The sequence below is a fragment of a genome, unplaced genomic scaffold, assembly GCF_019419815.1.
Source record: "Pyrus x bretschneideri cultivar Hongxiangsu unplaced genomic scaffold, Pyrus_bretschneideri_v1 Contig14, whole genome shotgun sequence".
NCBI lineage: Eukaryota > Viridiplantae > Streptophyta > Magnoliopsida > Rosales > Rosaceae > Pyrus > Pyrus x bretschneideri.
The window spans coordinates 5,425,280-5,442,652 of record NW_025999435.1 but is presented as its reverse complement, the minus strand read 5'-3'; the positions used below and the strand labels follow the sequence as shown (position 1 = coordinate 5,442,652).

The 17,373-nt window shown below is 35.5% G+C and overlaps 1 protein-coding gene across 5 annotated transcripts; it reads right to left on the bottom strand.

The window, feature by feature from the left end:
* Positions 1-674: 674 nt before the first annotated feature.
* On the bottom strand, positions 675-5,312 carry LOC125475267 (probable glycosyltransferase At5g03795). 5 transcript variants are annotated; one of them, XR_007256676.1, is made up of 7 exons: positions 5,175-5,312; positions 3,736-4,407; positions 3,516-3,649; positions 2,578-2,926; positions 1,478-2,259; positions 1,356-1,419; positions 675-940 (listed from the first exon to the last, which is right to left on the bottom strand). XR_007256676.1 is itself a non-coding variant. In XM_048579916.1 (5 exons), exons 2-5 carry the CDS (start codon positions 4,207-4,209, stop codon positions 1,573-1,575), a joined length of 1,644 nt encoding a protein of 547 aa, XP_048435873.1. In that variant the 5' UTR covers positions 4,210-4,407; positions 5,175-5,312; the 3' UTR covers positions 1,137-1,572. The 5 variants fall into 5 exon arrangements, 1 of the variants encoding a protein (XP_048435873.1); XR_007256675.1 differs by having other exon boundaries at positions 1,356-2,259; XR_007256677.1 differs by having other exon boundaries at positions 675-935; positions 1,356-2,259.
* Between the last annotated feature and the right edge of the window lie 12,061 nt (positions 5,313-17,373).

The window sequence follows — 17,373 nt, the reverse complement described above, 5'->3', positions numbered from 1 at the left end:
TGGTCTTAAGCCTTGATTGTTTGATGCGTTGTCGGAAAACTCGTGGTTGCTTGAGTTTTGATCCCAATGATTAGGGATGAGATTCGTGACAAGGTTAAGTGTTTTGGACTTGTGAGAACGAGATGAAATTGGTGGTGGCTTCGATTTGGACAGTGTTAGTCAGGAGGACTGTGCACCATGTGTGCACAGTGAGAAGGGTAGAGAGAGTGCGTGAGGGAGAAAGTGAGAGAAGAGAGGTAGGGGGAGAGAGAGTAGAGAGAGGGAAATCAGAAAATGGAAGAAAATAACCCATTTATATACGAGGGCAATTAAGTCATTTCAAGAAGTAGAAAATCCTATTTCTGTCCAATTGTTGTGCATGGCGTGTGCATGACGTGTGCATATTTTAAATGTCCTATTTTTGTCCCAAGGTTAAGAAACTGTCCTATTTCTGGGTATTTTCCTAATTTCTTTGTAGAATACGGCATATGTAACTATAGAGAATTAATAAGATTTATCAAAGTATCCAGCCATCGAATTTCTACTTCTTTTTGGGATGATGTTAGATGATTATGTTCTTGATTTATTTGTTTTTCTACCAATGGTGGCTCTTTATCCTCCCTCAAGTTTTTTCCCAAGTGGCTTACCAGGGACAGGGTTTTTCCAGAGCCACTCCTGTTTCCATGCTCACTGTATTCTACTATTTGGTCTTTTTATAAATGAAATCCCATTATTACCTTGAAAACAAAAAGGACCACATGGTGCTTGTTTCAAAATTGACGACTTATGGACTTACATTCCTAAAAACGGAAAATTTTCGATGTACAGTGAACCATATCGGATCGTCTGTGTACGGTAAAATGCACAATGATTTTATTATGATGGAGCGTCTAATTAAGATTTATCTGGGTCCAACAAAATGTCACAGAACAACGCAGACTCCTTCCCTTTCTCGTCTATCCTGCAATGTATTAACAAGTTAGTAGAGCAGTACGTATCTGATTAAGGTCGCAGTCATGTCACAGATTGAACATCAAATGAATCTCGAAAAAGATCGTTGTCGATTGAAACTGCAACGAGAAGCAGAAAAGTGGTACTGCTAGACAGCGGCTTTTATTTGACTCTGGTTAACTATCAGCACCAAAAATACAAGATAGTGAAGAAACAAGAATGTTCTATGAATTATTGTTTAATGAAATAAAATGAAAGGATATGAACGAACAAAATAAAATTGAAATAAAAAAAGACGAGGACCAAAACAGTAAAACAGCGAGAGAAGAAGAGTACGCCGGTGTTGGAGCTAGCAGTCACGAGAAAAATAGTAACAAGAAACAAATCATTTGCAGAATGAAGGATGCATATATTTTCGGGCATACCTGCATCATGAGTTCTCATCTTGGCATCCACCCCGGTCTTCCCAGAAAACGTTCATCAGTGGTTCAGTTCAAAGAACTTGGAAACTAAGAATGAAACCCGGCTGGAGGCACCAAATGTTATTTGAAGTCCTTCATAAAGTCAACAGCCAAGCCACTTCTTGGACTTGCATCATGGTCAGTAGTCTTACACTTCTCTCTTCACTAGTCTTACGCTATACTAGGATTCCGGGATTTGAATCTGACTCAACCTGCTAATCCAAATCGAATGCAGAATCATATGGAACAAATCATATCTGATTGGCCTCGGGTTCCAAAGAAAATGCTTCTGCACCATTTTCACATTAATTTGCATAGTAAGATATCTTCTCATAGGAATAGCCACTAAAATTTCTCTTAACTTGGGAATATCCTTCTCGGCCACAATAACAGAAAATGTACTCCAATCTATCACATCACTCAAGGGAGGGGGGAAATTATCTGCAATGATCACTGGGACACACTCATAGTAGATGGACTCAATGATCCTAGGGCTGTTCACTTCATATCCCATAGGGCAAATACAAAATTTGCTTGATTTCATATGCTGGATATATGACATCTTTCGCGAGACTCGAAGAGGCAGGGGCCCATAGATTTTCATGTCATCATGTTTGTCCCGCCAGTACTTGAGAAGAGTCGGGCGGACTCTTCCATGCATGTTTCCTGCAAAGAAGGCCAGAAGTGGGCGCTGGGATACTCTTAACCCACCAACATTTCTGAGAGGCTTTCTCGGGGTCCGGATAGTTGTTTCTGGCAGTGAAACATCCTTCCCAGCCACAAAGATTCCTTCAGAGGTGTCAGCATTGCATAGAGCTTTTATAGTATTTTTGGTTAGTTCTTCATGCGCAGTCAACGTGTACGGGCCCTGCAAAAGGTCAGAACAGAATGGAGGAATTTTAGTTAAATATATCCGTACGGCGTCAACTTGTATTCATTGATTGATCTTCACTAACATCGCTACTTAAAGTCGAGATATTAATTTGGATAGATATTTACTGTCAAAAGTAAACTTCAACTTAGATCAGCAAACATCTCTATCTCATGCATACCTTTTCAGCTATTCTACAAATTGGAGAAACATATACAATAAAGACTGCTAAGAACACGGATCTTTTTTTATTCTTCCTAGATAATTTAATCTGCATCAAAGCATTCTGTGGAAAGGAAGAAACAGTTACCATACCCAGTCATGGCAAGCAACAAGGAAATGATCTGACCCATGTGTGCGATTCCAAAAAGGATACTTTGAAGCAATAATGTTTGCATACTCTCTCAGGAAAACTGAGAGTGGTTTCAAATTATGTGAATTGGGAACATAAAGTGACATCGCCAGTTGCCGCATACTGTAAGGAAGATAAAATAAGTGAGCCTTTTCCGGATCCCTTGTGACAAACTGCCTGTTTTCCTCCATCAGCTTCATGAACCATCCTTCAGAAGCATAAATTCCTCTGAGATGAGGTCTGTGAAAAATGGGCCTTTCTCCATCACGGTATATGTAAACTTTAAGTATCAGTTCCATCAACTCATAACTCCTGAAATTTAACCAAAGTTCCGCCTTTATGAAGCCTGGAAAACCCAAGATTGAGTTTTCTGCCCAACATTCTGGGCAACTATTCTTAGATATCTATAAATACGAGTGAACATAGACATAGAAAGCCATGATTTTGAAACATAAAGTAAACGAGAACAATGACAATAAGTATTTTCTCGTGTTTATATTGTAGTTTTAACAAGTATTATTGCTTCTAGAGAGAGAAACAGTGTTATGGCATAGGTTCCTGATGAAGTTATGCACTTTCCTGTTATATATAATCTTGTCACCACGAAAGAATGGTTTCCAATCATGATCAAACACTGTGTAAGTTTTAGACGGAAAAAATAAAATAAAAACATGGATAAACGCTTTTAACTAATGAATCCAAAAGCCATCCAAAGTCCATGTGATTTAATTGCTCTTGCTCAATTGACCTCCTAACAAATATATTTTTCCCACATGAAAGACTAAAGGATCATCCACAATGCCTAGAGGTTTGTATGTGAAAATCTACCACACCGACTAGGCACACATATGAAAGATTAACTGGGATAATGGAGTAAGATGGTGATAAATTGTGAGATTACCTTGTGAAAACTGAAACGTTCCGAAATATAGGGGCATATAGATCAGGATCATCTTCAGTGATTGCTGGGGCATACTCAATCTCTTTCTTTGCGTACACAAGTGCCTCATTTGGTGTCAATGACCAAATGAATTTCTAAAACATGTGTTCTACAATGTTAAGATCATTGGTAAGATCTTTCTTTATCATGATTCAATGAAAAAAAAAAGGAATGAGATTACCTGCAAACGATGAGGCACCTTTGGATATGGAGGGGGAGGAGGAGGAGGTGTGACCCTTGCAATGTTATCTCCCCTGTCATTTTTTCTTCTCCTTCTAGATGGAGATTTTCTCTGCGGAGGAACTGAGAGAGCAGCTGGCTGAATTGCCACTGAAAGATTCAACTCAATAGACGGCTGTGGTGAAACAATGGGAGCACGAGGAAAGATTTGCAACCGCTTGATCCTTGCCTCGGTAGAGGTCTTGTTCAAGCACAGGCTACCGTTCAAGAGTTTATCTGATGGCATCTCAACGGGCAGAGAGAGGAACCACAAGTCCAGTGGATCAGCAAGTATAAACATTTGCAGCATGACACATACCGCTGTCATAATGGCCCCAATAAAAAATATCTTTTTCCAGCCAATTTTATGCCCGGCAAAGAGCCGGAAAAATTCTTTCATCAGGATCACAGCAAGGCTCTCAAGTAAATTTTTCATCGCATTGTACTACAAGGTTTCCACCTCATGATATCATGAGCATATTAATCTACAATTCACCTCAATGAACGGTCCAGCTTTGGAAGTTTCAGCTTTCATAACAAGGTCTGCCCAAAGTTTCAACAGGTGTTTGATAATGTGCAAGCCTGATCCCTCTGTTGAAAGGCGTAAACTCCGGAAAATGACAAAATCATCTTCCTAGTGAAGAATTATAGAGAGAGAGAGAGAGAGAGATTAGAGGAGTAATCAATATGATTTTCACCAAGAAATTGCAGTGATCAAAGACAATTTTTATGGGAAGCCAAATATAATTCTACCATAAGTCAAAACAAATATAGATATATATAGCATAGTGTTTGTCTATTTCTTTAACCACAATCATGCCTCAAACATATCCGAATTGACTAATATTTTGCAAGGATGATCTATAATGTGCAACTTAAAAATTAAGCAGTTTGGATCATTGAAGTTTGATGTGGTGTGGGTTTGTGTATTATATGTGTGTGTATGCATGCAAATTGGGTCTATTTACAAGGAAACTTCATAATACAAGTAATTCTCAAATTTATGATGCAAGCTCCTTCCTCACATGGCTTGCCAAGAAAACAATCAAATCATGCTGGTAATCTTGCTAACAATCAAAATTTAAAAGTCTGGAGAAAACCCAATACGCTGAATTCAATTTTACACACTTAAAGAGCACAAGAAATATGAGGAACATGATTGCTTAACAAAAATTAATAGGAGATTCTTTTTATACCATAAATAAATAAAGAAAATAGAAACCAAAACAATCATATCTATGTATGATACACTGTAAAATGAACTCCAACTTTTTCTTGGTGATATTAAATGAAATTCGAATTCCAGAATTAGATATAACGAAAGCAAAAGAAAAAGAGGAAAATAAATGATCGGTAAATATAACAACATATAAGTTATATGTATGTGTTAAGAAATTATACCTTGAATTGTAGGAATCGAATTCATAGAAACTGATGAATCTCAGTGTTTCTCAGAGAGAGAGAGAGAAAGATGGCGAGCCAGACGGTAACGGTTGTGCACTTTTGGTAACAAAAATAGACTCTTTGAATATTTGACTATTCAATGGATCAAGTTCAACACCTCACGCAAGCTAGTTGTATCTTTTCGCCGTGTGGCTTACGATTTTGGCTTCTACGTTGTCAACCAAATTAACTTCTATATTTTTATTTTGGGGAATTTGCACAACTAGTAGGGTTACGCGTATGCTTATTTTACTACATAAACTAATCTTTTTTTTTTTGTTGAATTACTATTTTTTTAATAGAAAATATTATCTACACTAAGATCATTTCCAACTCATAGGATAAAACTTAAAATATAAGCTTTAAAACCCCACAAACCATCTCCAACCTTTGGGCTAAAATAAGCTCTGGGCTAGATTCCCCTAGGATTTAAGCATGACTTAAATTATTCTGGATTCACCAAACTATCATATTTCAAACCTTATTTTGTTTTTACTTATAATATAACGGCTATGATCAAATCTAAAGGTTAAACAAAAAAAAAAAAAAAAAAGAAGATTTAACGGTCCAAAATTAAATCTAATGTCTAAAATAATTTAAAAAAAAATTATTTAAATCAAATTTAACTTAAAACTTTATAAATACCTTGTTGTAGGCCTATTTGATTGAACTAATCCAAGGGTTTAGAGAGAGAAGGGGTCGGCAGTATTGAGGGAGAAGAGAGAGTGATTTAATTGTGAGGTATATTTGTATCACCCCATTATGCCCTTATTTATAGTAATAGGATAGGTAAAAACCTTATCCTTTTAGGATTACAACTCTTAATAGGTAATCAACTTCTAATAGGAATATAAGAGATATTCCTAGATCCACTAGGATTTACACAATCACATTCTTATTCTAAATATGATTGCAACACTCCCCCTTGAGTGTGTAAATAATCATCAAACCATCGCATCAGATCTTCAGTAGAGAAGATAGAATAGTTGATTAAGTTATCGGCACAACGGGTGAATGTGAGACTCAAATTTAAGAAAATATGCATTTGTAGTAAAATTCACAAAACCTCGTTATGGTAAAACCCAAGGTATGGGGAAAACCCATAGACTAAGGAGAAAAGTGAGAAGTATGCATAACGTCTAAAACAAACGTCAAACGGGACAAAAGTAGTGAACTCAATGGAGTATGATCATCCCAGGATGGGTGCCTCATTAAAAGCCCGTTAGGTTGCAAAAACCCAGTGGAAAAAATGCTCATAATCGTAAGAAAAATGGTACATTAAGATCAAGTGAGTATGCTTCCAGATACTCCCCCTGAGTAAGACATAACTTCTAAATAAAAGAACAACAAGCGATTCAACTCAAATAATTTACGCGTACTGATTCCTTGAACGAGCTTATGAAAAATAGACTTTGGCAATGATTAGGTGAAGAGATCGGCCAGGTTATTATGGGAACGGATTTGCTTGACTTCAATGTTCTGATTCTGTTGCTGCTAGTCTAAGTGAAAGAACTTCGGTGCCATATGCTTGATGTTGTCTCCCTTGATGTATCATTTTCTTTAACTGCTCGATATATGCTGCATTGTCTTTAAAGATCATTGTAGGAAGGTCAACGACAAAAGTAAAACCACTAGTGCTTCGAATATGTTCCATAATTGCTCTTAGCCAAAAGCACTCATGCAATGCTTCATTCAGGGCGAGAATCTCAGCGTGGTTCAAAAAAGTCGCAGCTAGCATTTGCTTGGTAGACCTCCAAGATATAGCGGTGTCTCTAATGGTAAAGACATAACCCGTTTGAGAACAAGCCCTCTGTAGGTCAGACAGATATCCAGCATCTGCGTAACCAACAAAGCGAGAATCAACCTGAGAACTGAGGGGGCGGCGTGTCCTCTCGAAGATTCGTAGGTATAAAACAAGCTCAAATCTATTGTACCCTTGAGGTAGCGGAAAATGTTTTTAACACCATTCCAGTGCCTGCGTGTGGGCGCATTGCTGTACCAAGCCAAAATATTAACAACGAATGAGATGTCGGGTCTAATGCATTGAGCCAAGTACAATAAAGCCCTTATTGCACTGTAATATCCCTCGTTTAATTAAGAGTGAAGTGTGATTATAATTGTTTTTAAACAAAATTTTAGTCTACTTAATTTTTATTTGTTTAATAGCTTTTAATACTATACTTTTTATTTATTAGATATCTTATTATTGTTATTATTATAATTGTCTTAGGGTACAAATAAGGGTTTATTTTTTTTGGTATAGCAATGAAGTAGTATTTAATATATATATACACACACACACACACACAAAAGAAAGGAAAAGAATGTTCTTTCACGTTCTTCCTTTCTGTGCAATGGAAACAAGAAAGCATGGAGGAGGTGGCTCTTCCATAGCTTTAGGTAGAAAAAAATCTTCTTTCTTCATACTCAAATAGGATAGAGGTTAGGAAGTCTTGTGATAGGTTGAGATTTGATTGATCAAAGAGTGTGTTATAGAGAGTTGCTCATCTCCTATTGCACTAAGGAATGTGTTCGGCAGAGGATGAACTGAGAAGAGACACGGAGGTCTATAAGTAGGAGGTGGATGGCCTAGGAAGCTAGGTTTTCATCATGGCTCTGATAGGATTGAGTACGATTAGAGAAACTATAAAAGGGGTTGCAGAGAAGTGGGAAAACATCATAAATAGAAAAGGCGGTAGAGAAATTGAGAGATAGAGAACGTGATTTTGAAGGAAGGATCTAGAGATTTGAAGGGTAAATTTCTTGTTCCTTGATTATTTAGGTTTTTCGAATTTAATTTCTTTCGTTGAATTGAAATTGCGATGAGATTTATTTGGAGTTCTTAGTTTTATTTAGGGTTCTCTACTGTTCAGCTAACCAATCTGAACTTGAATTAGAGTTGGGTAATTCGGATTGGGTGTGTAGATCAAATTTCTTGATCAAGGGTTTGGTTCAAAAGGTTAATTTCTTGTTAATTTTGAATCATGTTATATTTGGGTTTTGTATACATGATTTTTGGACTACCTGGAAGTATTTCGGGTTTTGTTATATGAACTGGAAGTGTAATGTTATGTAAGATGCAGAAAATTGATTTCTGTGCAGAGAAAACTCAAGTTTCGAGTAGCCTTATTTTGCTCTTAATGTATAGGTCTTTGTGTGCTCCTTTAGAGAAAACATTTAGTGTGTTGAAAATGCATATGTCCATGATCATAACCCAATTGTTTTCACTCTGTTCTGTTGAGTTTTGGTTGATCAAAACCTTATTTAAATTTGGGTCGCGAGTTGCCAAACAGCAGCAGAAAATTGGGTTTCCAGTTTTAAGACTCCAATTTTCTTTTGGCATAACTTCCAATTTAGAGCTCCGTTTTCTACAAACTTTATATTCTTTTAAAGAACAAAACACAAACTTCAAAACCCATTCAATATTATACGATTTGGTTTAGTTTTGAATGTTCAAAAAGGAGTCTAAACTTGGTTCAATAGTGCTGTTTTTCCGCAAATCTTGTGGAGATGCAAAGCACTATTTTTACCACACCTAATTTCATTTCCAGATTCCTTTCTAGTCTTCTTTAGTTTATTTGAGTAGCATTATTTGAGTTATAAGATTCCAGAATTTATATACTTTCCATAGATAATATCAATTTTGTGATTGAACACTTAGCTTAGTTTCTAATATGTGTTACTTGTGATTATACTTTTGGTTGTATTTTTGAGTTCCGAATAGGTTCTTTAGAGGAACAAAATTAATCAAATTCAAGGTAGGGGGTTATGGGAAACCTTCTATATGTATTAATTTAATTATTTCTTACTTAAGTATACATACAAGTTTGATATACATATTGAATTCAAATTGAATATGAATACTGTTTCTGATGGTTATTTGAGTATATATGTTCGACATGAAATTTAGATCCATGATGTGGAAGTAAAGTGGGATTGCCAGAAAGAACTTCGGAAATTTAAGGTGGTGACTATTAGTTTTTGTATAGTTGAGCCAAACTCTTAGTAGGTACCAGGTCTCAGGCGAGCCCACAGTGCACAGATTCTTCAAGGATAATTCGGGACTGGAGACGAAGAGTTTAGGCAAGATGACTAACAAAAAAGGGAGTTTGGGGATGTTTAGGGATGGGGGATAGTTCATATATTTAAACACTTGGGATCAAGTGGTATAAGTACGGAATGGGACGTATAAGTTCTGGGTGTTTAGTTATGTGGATTAACGGGTATAGTTAAGGCATTTGCATTCCATTCTTACGCATCATTCTGATCATGGTTTTAATTCTGCTATGTTAATTATACTTTATTATTTTAGTAAGGAAGGTATATGTCCCTACTGAGCTTTTTAAGCTCACCCTAACGAAATTTTGCAGGTACAGAACTAGAAACCTAAAGGTCTGCTTGCTGTCTATTGTGTAACTATGTATAAAGAAATAAAAAGATGAGCTTGTTGGTTTTTGCTCTTTTGTTTGAATAAAGAATTACTTTTGTGTGAACTCTAAGTAGTTCATAGGTTGTAATTTTGGCTGAAACTTCAATAATATGTTGTTCAGTTAAATTTGAATTTTATTCCAAGCGAGTTATACATGCTTTTATTTCAAGTCACATTCTTAATTATATTAGTTAAGATTATAATTAAGGTGTGATTCACGTTTTGAACCAAGGTTTACGTTGATCCTTGGCTTAGGGCGTGACAATTTGGTATCAGAGTTCTAGGTTTTGTTTAACCGTATGTGTTTATTTGTTATTTGATTACTAACTTTATATGATGATGCTTAGATGCATCCTGCAAATGGAAATGATGCATGGGGCAGATTTAAGCTGGGACCTAACGGTTTAGAGCCTTATAATGAAGACCTGTACCATACCCACCTTCGTAATGAAGCCTTTATGGAGTTGGTGTATGATGTATACGAAAGCAACCGTAGAAAAATGTTTTATAGGCCAGAGATATAACATGAAGTAGTTAGGCATATAAAGAAGTCACTGAACATCAAGACTCAATATCGTATCCAGATAGAGTCCAGTGAAAATCTTCATGGTGATGTGATGAACCATGTGACAGCTTTAGGTGGAAATATATGGCCTCCGCTAGGTGTTAACTTAGCCCAGGTTCCTGTTCAAGTTCCAGCTCAAGGAGTACCAGAAATTCCAAATGACTTATGTGATAATGTATCTTTTATTCCTGCACCATCATTTACTCCTCCACCTGTTATCTTCATACATTCTGAGTTTGATGATGAAGAGGACCCTATTGAACCTTCTGAAAGTGTTGGACTTCCTAAACGTGAGTTCGATTTAAATGAAGACTAAGTTCAGGTTTAGGAAGTGACTGATGTAAATATTTTGCAGTGAAGTGCTGATATGAATGGTTGATTTTTGGTTTAATTAGTGTGCAACCTTATATATGTTGGGAAAAGTAATAACCTTTAAAGGATTGGTGTTGATGCGTTTTTACTGCTGTTTGTTACAGAAGTTTCGATGTATTTTTGTAGTTTATGAAACATGTTTCTTAAAGCTTTTGGGAAAACTTTGTAAATTATGTGGTGCTACTGATGTTAACCTATAACCAATAGGTTAGCAATGTATACTAGGCGTGTTTATTTTAATTTTTACATCTAAAATCTGACTTATACTTTTGAGATTGTATTCTTTTGTTTTGCTTGGTTCTGTGTTGATTAAACTACTGTTGGAAAGAAAACAAAAGATGGTGAATCAGACTTGTTTCATATCTTTTGTACACGTATGAAAAGAGAAAGTAACTATTGATTGGTTTTATATAACATAGTATTGCATTCCAACAGAAGTAGCTTTTATTCAACGTATGATAATATCTATTTGAATGATTGTTTTTAGTTGATTTATTATTATTTCTTAAGGTACTACTACAAATTATATTTTGTAAGCGAATGTGATCAAGTTTCTTTAAGTGGTTTACTCTTATTTGATTGATTTGCTTGGTCATGATTTAACTTACAAACTTCTTGTTTTATTTCTCCTTAAGTTCTCTATTCTTTTAGGCATTTTATTTTAAATATTATTATGGTAGATTTATTTCAAATTTTGGTTATAGAAATGGCGGATGTAAAAGGATGACATGGCGATAATGGTATGAACAATAATATGGAAGTATTGTTAGCTATTCACGATATGGCATCAATGATTCGTGAGAGAAGTCAACATAACCATGAACCTCATGAGGAAACAGAAAGTGATCAAATAATGAGGATTCAAGGGGAGTTTCGCAAGACCCGACCATTAATATTTAAAGGTGACCCAAACCCAATGCAAGTGGAGGAATGGTTACGCCACATGAAGAGAAAGTTGAATGATCAGAGGGTTCCGGAAAATCTAAAAGTAACAATTGCTTGTACTTACTTGGAAGGACAAGCTTATTACTGATGGGAATCTGTGCTAGTTAATCCTGATCTTCAAATTACAACTTGGACAGCATTCGAGGTTATATTTTTGGAGAAGTATTTCCTTGAGCCTATGAGAGTCATGAAGACCAGAGAGTTTTCAAATCTTTGCCAGAATGAAATGACTGTGGCATAATATATGTCGAAGTTTGAAGAATTAATGCGTTTTGCACCTTACATGATTCCAGATGAGATTACTAAAGCAACAAAGTTGGAAGAAGAATTAAGAGTAGAGATCAAAGAAAAAGTGGAACTTTTTAAACTAAAGAGGTATGCTGAGATTGTTGATCGTGCTTTAATGGCAAAACAGATGATTTTAGGTTCTAAAAGAGCTTTGGAGGATAAGAAACCAGGTGCAGGGCAAAATAGTAAACGCCAAAGGTTTGTTCTACCTCACTTTCAACAAAATCAAACACTCTTTGGTCAAACTCGAGGACGATCTTGCTTTCGTTGTGGGTAATTAGGACACTATCAAAGGGAATGTCCAAGGTTGCAAATGAACCAAGCACCTATAATTCCACAACCACAATTCCATGCACCACCACTAACATATCGTGTTCCGTACCAACCTCCACTGAATCAATTTAGAGGACCTATTAATCAACAGGCACAACGTCTAAAAGGACAACTTGCATCAATGAGACCTAAGGCATTGCCAGGTGTTAGGAGACCTGGATAACTTGCTCAAGGTCGAGCTTATGCTATTGGTCAAGTAGCTGAGGAATAAGATCCAGGATTAGTGGAAGGTACATTTCTAATCTTTAACTTATTAGCTAGAATATTGTTCGACCCTGGTGCTACAAATTCATTTATATCTACATCATTTGCATCTATTCAAGAGTCGAAGTCTGAATCTATAAAACGTCCATTTTTGATCAGATCTCCTTGGGGAAGTTGTGTAAAAGTAAATCAAGTATGTAGATCATCCACAATAGATTTATTACATCATAAATTGGATTGTGATTTGTTGTTGTTGGACTTGTTGGATTATGATGTAATATTTGGAATGGATTTGCTTAAGCGATTTGAAGCTATTATTGATTGTGGAAAGAAATTGATAACCTTGACAACCCTAAATGGAGAAAAGTTTAGTTTCTATGGTGATACAAAGGTCTCAAAACCTAATTCGATTTTGGATAAAAGAAAAGTGAATTATTTGAGCCAAATTGGACATATGATTGCAAAAGGTATAAGTGAATCCAAAATTGAATATATTCTTGTGGTGAGGGATTCATTGATGTATTTCCAGAAGACTTACCAGGATTACCACTTATTAGAGATAGAATTTTCCATTGAGACATATCCAGGAACATCACCTATTTTTATACCTCCATACCGTGTGGCACCAGTGGAATTGAAGGAACTTAAAAAGCAACTTCAAGAGCTTCAAGAGAAAGGTTTTATTCAGCCTAGTACATCACCTTGGGGTACTCCTGCCTTATTTGTAAAGAAGAGTGATTTAACCCTTAGGTTGTGTATCGATTATCGTTTACTAAATAGAATCAGGATAAAGAATAAGTACCCTTTGCCTAGGATTGATGATTTATTTGATCGACTGAGAGGTGCTAGATATTTTTCGAAGATTGATCTTGTTTTGGTTATCACCAACTTAGAGTAAAGGCGGAAGATATACCAAAGACTACTTTCAGAACTTGATATGGACATTATGAATTTTTGGTCATGCCATTTGGATTAACAAATGCTCTAACAACATTCATGGACTTAATGAATTGAGTTTTCCAACCATATTTGGACCAATTTGTTATTGTCTTCATTGATGACATTCTTATCTATTCCAAGTCTAAGGAGGAGCATGAAGAACACTTGTCAATGGTTTTACAGACATTAAGAGAACATAATTTCTGGTTAACTGAAGTAACAATGTTAGGACACGTTATTTCAAATAAAGGCATCGCAGTGGACAACTCAAAGGTGGAAGCAGTGTTAAATTGGAATCAACCAAAAAAATTTCATGAGATATGAAGTTTTCTAGGTTTGGTTGGTTATTATAGAAGATTTATTAAAGATTTTTCTTGATTAGCTGTTCCAATGACCAAGTTGACACAAAAAGAAGTTAAATTTGTTTGGACTGATGAGTGTGAAGAATCACTTCGAGAGTTAAAAGTTCGATTGACAACTGCTCCTATGTTAATCATTTCTGAAACAGGAGTTGGCTATATAGTTTACACGGATGCGTCATTACATGGACTAGGATGTGTTTTGATGCAATCAAACAGAGTTGTTGCTTATGCTTCTTGTTAACTAAAACCACATGAAAAAAATTGTCTGACACATGACCTTGAATTGGCAGCCATTGTTCATGCACTGAAGACGTGGAGACATTACTTGTACGGGGAACAATTTGAATTCTATTATGATCATAAAAGTTTGAAATACTTATTCACACAGAAAGAGTTAAATCTAAGGCAACAACGGTGGATGGAATATTTAGAAGATTATGACTTTGGTTTACATTACCATCCAAGAAAGGCTAATGTTGTAGCAGACGCCTTAAGTAGAAAACCCCAAGGATTTGTGGCTAATTTGTATTATCAAAAGTCAAAGATGATAGAATGCCTTTATAATTTTGAGTTGCATGTGGGAATACAAGAAGGTTGTGCATATTTATGTAATTTAGTTACCCACCCATCTTTAGTTGGAATGATTAGTGATGCGCAACAAACTGATTCTCTATCTCAATCCATTTGAACAAAAATTCAACTGGAGAAACAATTGAAGGATGGAAACTACATGCAGACGGTGGATTGAAGTATTTGAATAGATTGTACGTACCAAATTTTTTGATCTTAGAAATGACGTTCTCCGGGAAGGTCACTATTCATCCTACACAATTCATCTTGAAGGAACCAAGGTGTATCAAGATCTTTTACGTCAATTTTGGTCGAACGGTATGAAAACTGATGTAGTGGGTTTTGTTGCAAAATGTCTCACTTGTCAGCAAGTAAAAGCCGAACATTAGAAACCATCAGGCCCACTACAATCGTTACCCATAGCAAAGTGGAAATGGGATCATGTAACTATGGATTTTGTTACAGGTTTACCAAAATCTCTAAAACAATGAGATGCGATATGGGTTATTATGGATTGTCTGACCAAGTCAGCACATTTCTTACCAATTAAAACCACTTATTCTACAAAAGTTCTTGGGAAACTTTATGTTCAAGAGATAGTAAAATTACATGGAATTCCTATTTCGATTGTGTCATATAGAGATTCTAAATTTACTTCTCAATTATAGGGAAGTTTACAAAAAGCTTTCGGAACAAAGCTCAATTTATGTAATGCTTTTCATCCACAAACAGATGGGCAGTCGGAAAGAACTATTCAAATTTTGGAGGACATGTTGAGAGCATGCATTTTAGACTTTGGCGGAAGTTGGGAAGATCATTTATCATTAGCAGAGTTCGCTTACAATAATAGTTATCAATCAAGCATTCAAATGGCACCGTATGAAGCTTTGTATGGAAGACCTTGCCAATCGCCTTTATGTTGGACAAATGTAGGGGGAACTGCGTTGATAAGAACCGATTATGTACAAGAGACTACTGACAAGATCAACGTCATCAGACAACGTCTCTTAACAGCTCAAAGTCGACAAAAAACTTATGCAGATAAAAGGACAAAGCCCTTAAAGTTTGATGTTGGAGATAATGTATTTCTTAAGGTATCACCAAGAAAAGGGATCAAAAGGTTTGGAAAGACTGGAAAATTATCACCACAGTTTATTCGACCATTTGAAATATTGGAAAGAATAAGCGAAGTCACTTAAAAATTAGCACTACCTCCTCAACTTTCAAGCATACATAATGTGTTCCATGTCTCTATGCTTAGAAAGTATGAACCAGATCCATCTCATGTAATCGACTGGGGAGAACTCACAATGGATGAACAACTATCATTTGAGGATAAGCCGATTCAAATACAAGATCACAAAACGCAAGTGCTACACACAAAAACTATTCCATTTGTCAAAGTTTTATGGCAACATGACAATGTAGAGGAAGCTACATGGGAGTTAGAGAAGGAAATGTGTACGAAATATCTAGAACTTTTCATTGTCTCGGGTAAGTTTAAATTTCAAGGACAAAATTTCTTTTAAGGAGGGTAGATTGTAATATCCCTCGTTTAATTAAGAGTGAAGTGTGATTATAATTGCTTTTATACAAAATTTTAGTCTACTTAGTTTTTATTTGTTTAATAGCTTTTAATACTATACTTTTTATTTATTAGATTTCTTATTATTGTTATTGTTATAATTGTTTTAGGGTACAAATAAGGATTTTTTTTTTTTGGTATAGTAATGAAGTAGTATTTAATATATATATATATATATATATATATATATTTACAAAAGAAAGGAAAAGAACGTTCTTTCACGTTCTTCCTTTCTTTGTGATGGAAACAAGAAAGCAGGGAAGAGGTGGCTCTTCCACAGCTCTAGGAAGAAAAAAAATCTTCTTTCTTCATACTCAAATAGGATAGAGGTTAGGAAATCTTGTGATAGGTTGAGATTTGATTGATCAAAGGAGTGTGTTATAGAGAGTTGCTCATCTCCTATTGCACTAAGGAGTGTGTACGGCAGAGGATGAACTGAGAAGAGACACGGAGGTCTATAAGCAGGAGGTGGATGGCCTAGGAAGCTAGGTTTTCATCATGGCTCTGATAGGATTAAGTAGGATTAGAGAAACTATAAAAGGGGTTGCAGAGAAGTCGGAAAACATCAGAAATAGAAAAGGGTGCAGAGAAATTAAGAGATAGGAACGTGAATTTGAAGGAAGGATTCAAAGATTTGAAGGGTAAATTTCTTGTTCCTTGATTATTTAGATTTTTCAAATTTAATGTCCTTAGTTGAATTTAAACTGCCATGAGATGTATTTGGAGTTCTCTTAGTTTTATTTAGGGTTTTCTACTGTTCAATGAACAATCTGAACTTAAATTAGAGTTGGGTCATTCGGATTGGATGTGTAGATCAAATTTCTTGATCAAGGGTTTGGTTCAAAAGGTTAATTTCTTGTTAATTTTGAATCATGTTATATTTGGGTTTTGTATACACGATTTCTGGACTACCTGGAAGTATTTGGGTTTTGTGGAGATGCAAAGTACTGTTTTTACCACACCTAATTTCTTTTCCAGATTCCTTTCTAGTCTTCTTTAGTTTATTTGAGTAACATTATTTGAGTTATAAGATTCCATAATTTATATACTTTCCATAGATAATATCAATTTTGTGAGTGAACACTTAGTTTGGTTTCTAATATGTGTTACTTGTGTTTATACTTTTGATTGTATTTTTGTGTTCCGATTAGGTTCTTCAGAGGAACAAAATTAATCAAATTCAAGGTAGGGGTTACGGGAAACCTTCTATATGTATTAATTTAATTATTTCTTACTTAAGTATACATACAAGTTTGATATACATATTGAATTCAACTTGAATATGAATACTGTTTTTGATGGTTATTTGAGTATAAATGTTCGAAATGAAATTTAGATCCATGATATGGGAGCAAAGTGGGATTGTCAAAAAGAACTTTGGAAATTTAAGGTGGTGACTATTAGTTTTTGTGTAGTTGAGCCAAACTTTTAGTAGTTACCAGGTCTCAGGCGAGCCCACAGTGCACAGATTCTTTAAGGGTAATTCGGGGCTGGAGACGAAGAGTTTAGGCAAGATGACTAACAAAAAGGGGAGTTCGGGGATGTTTAGGGATGGGGGTTAGTTC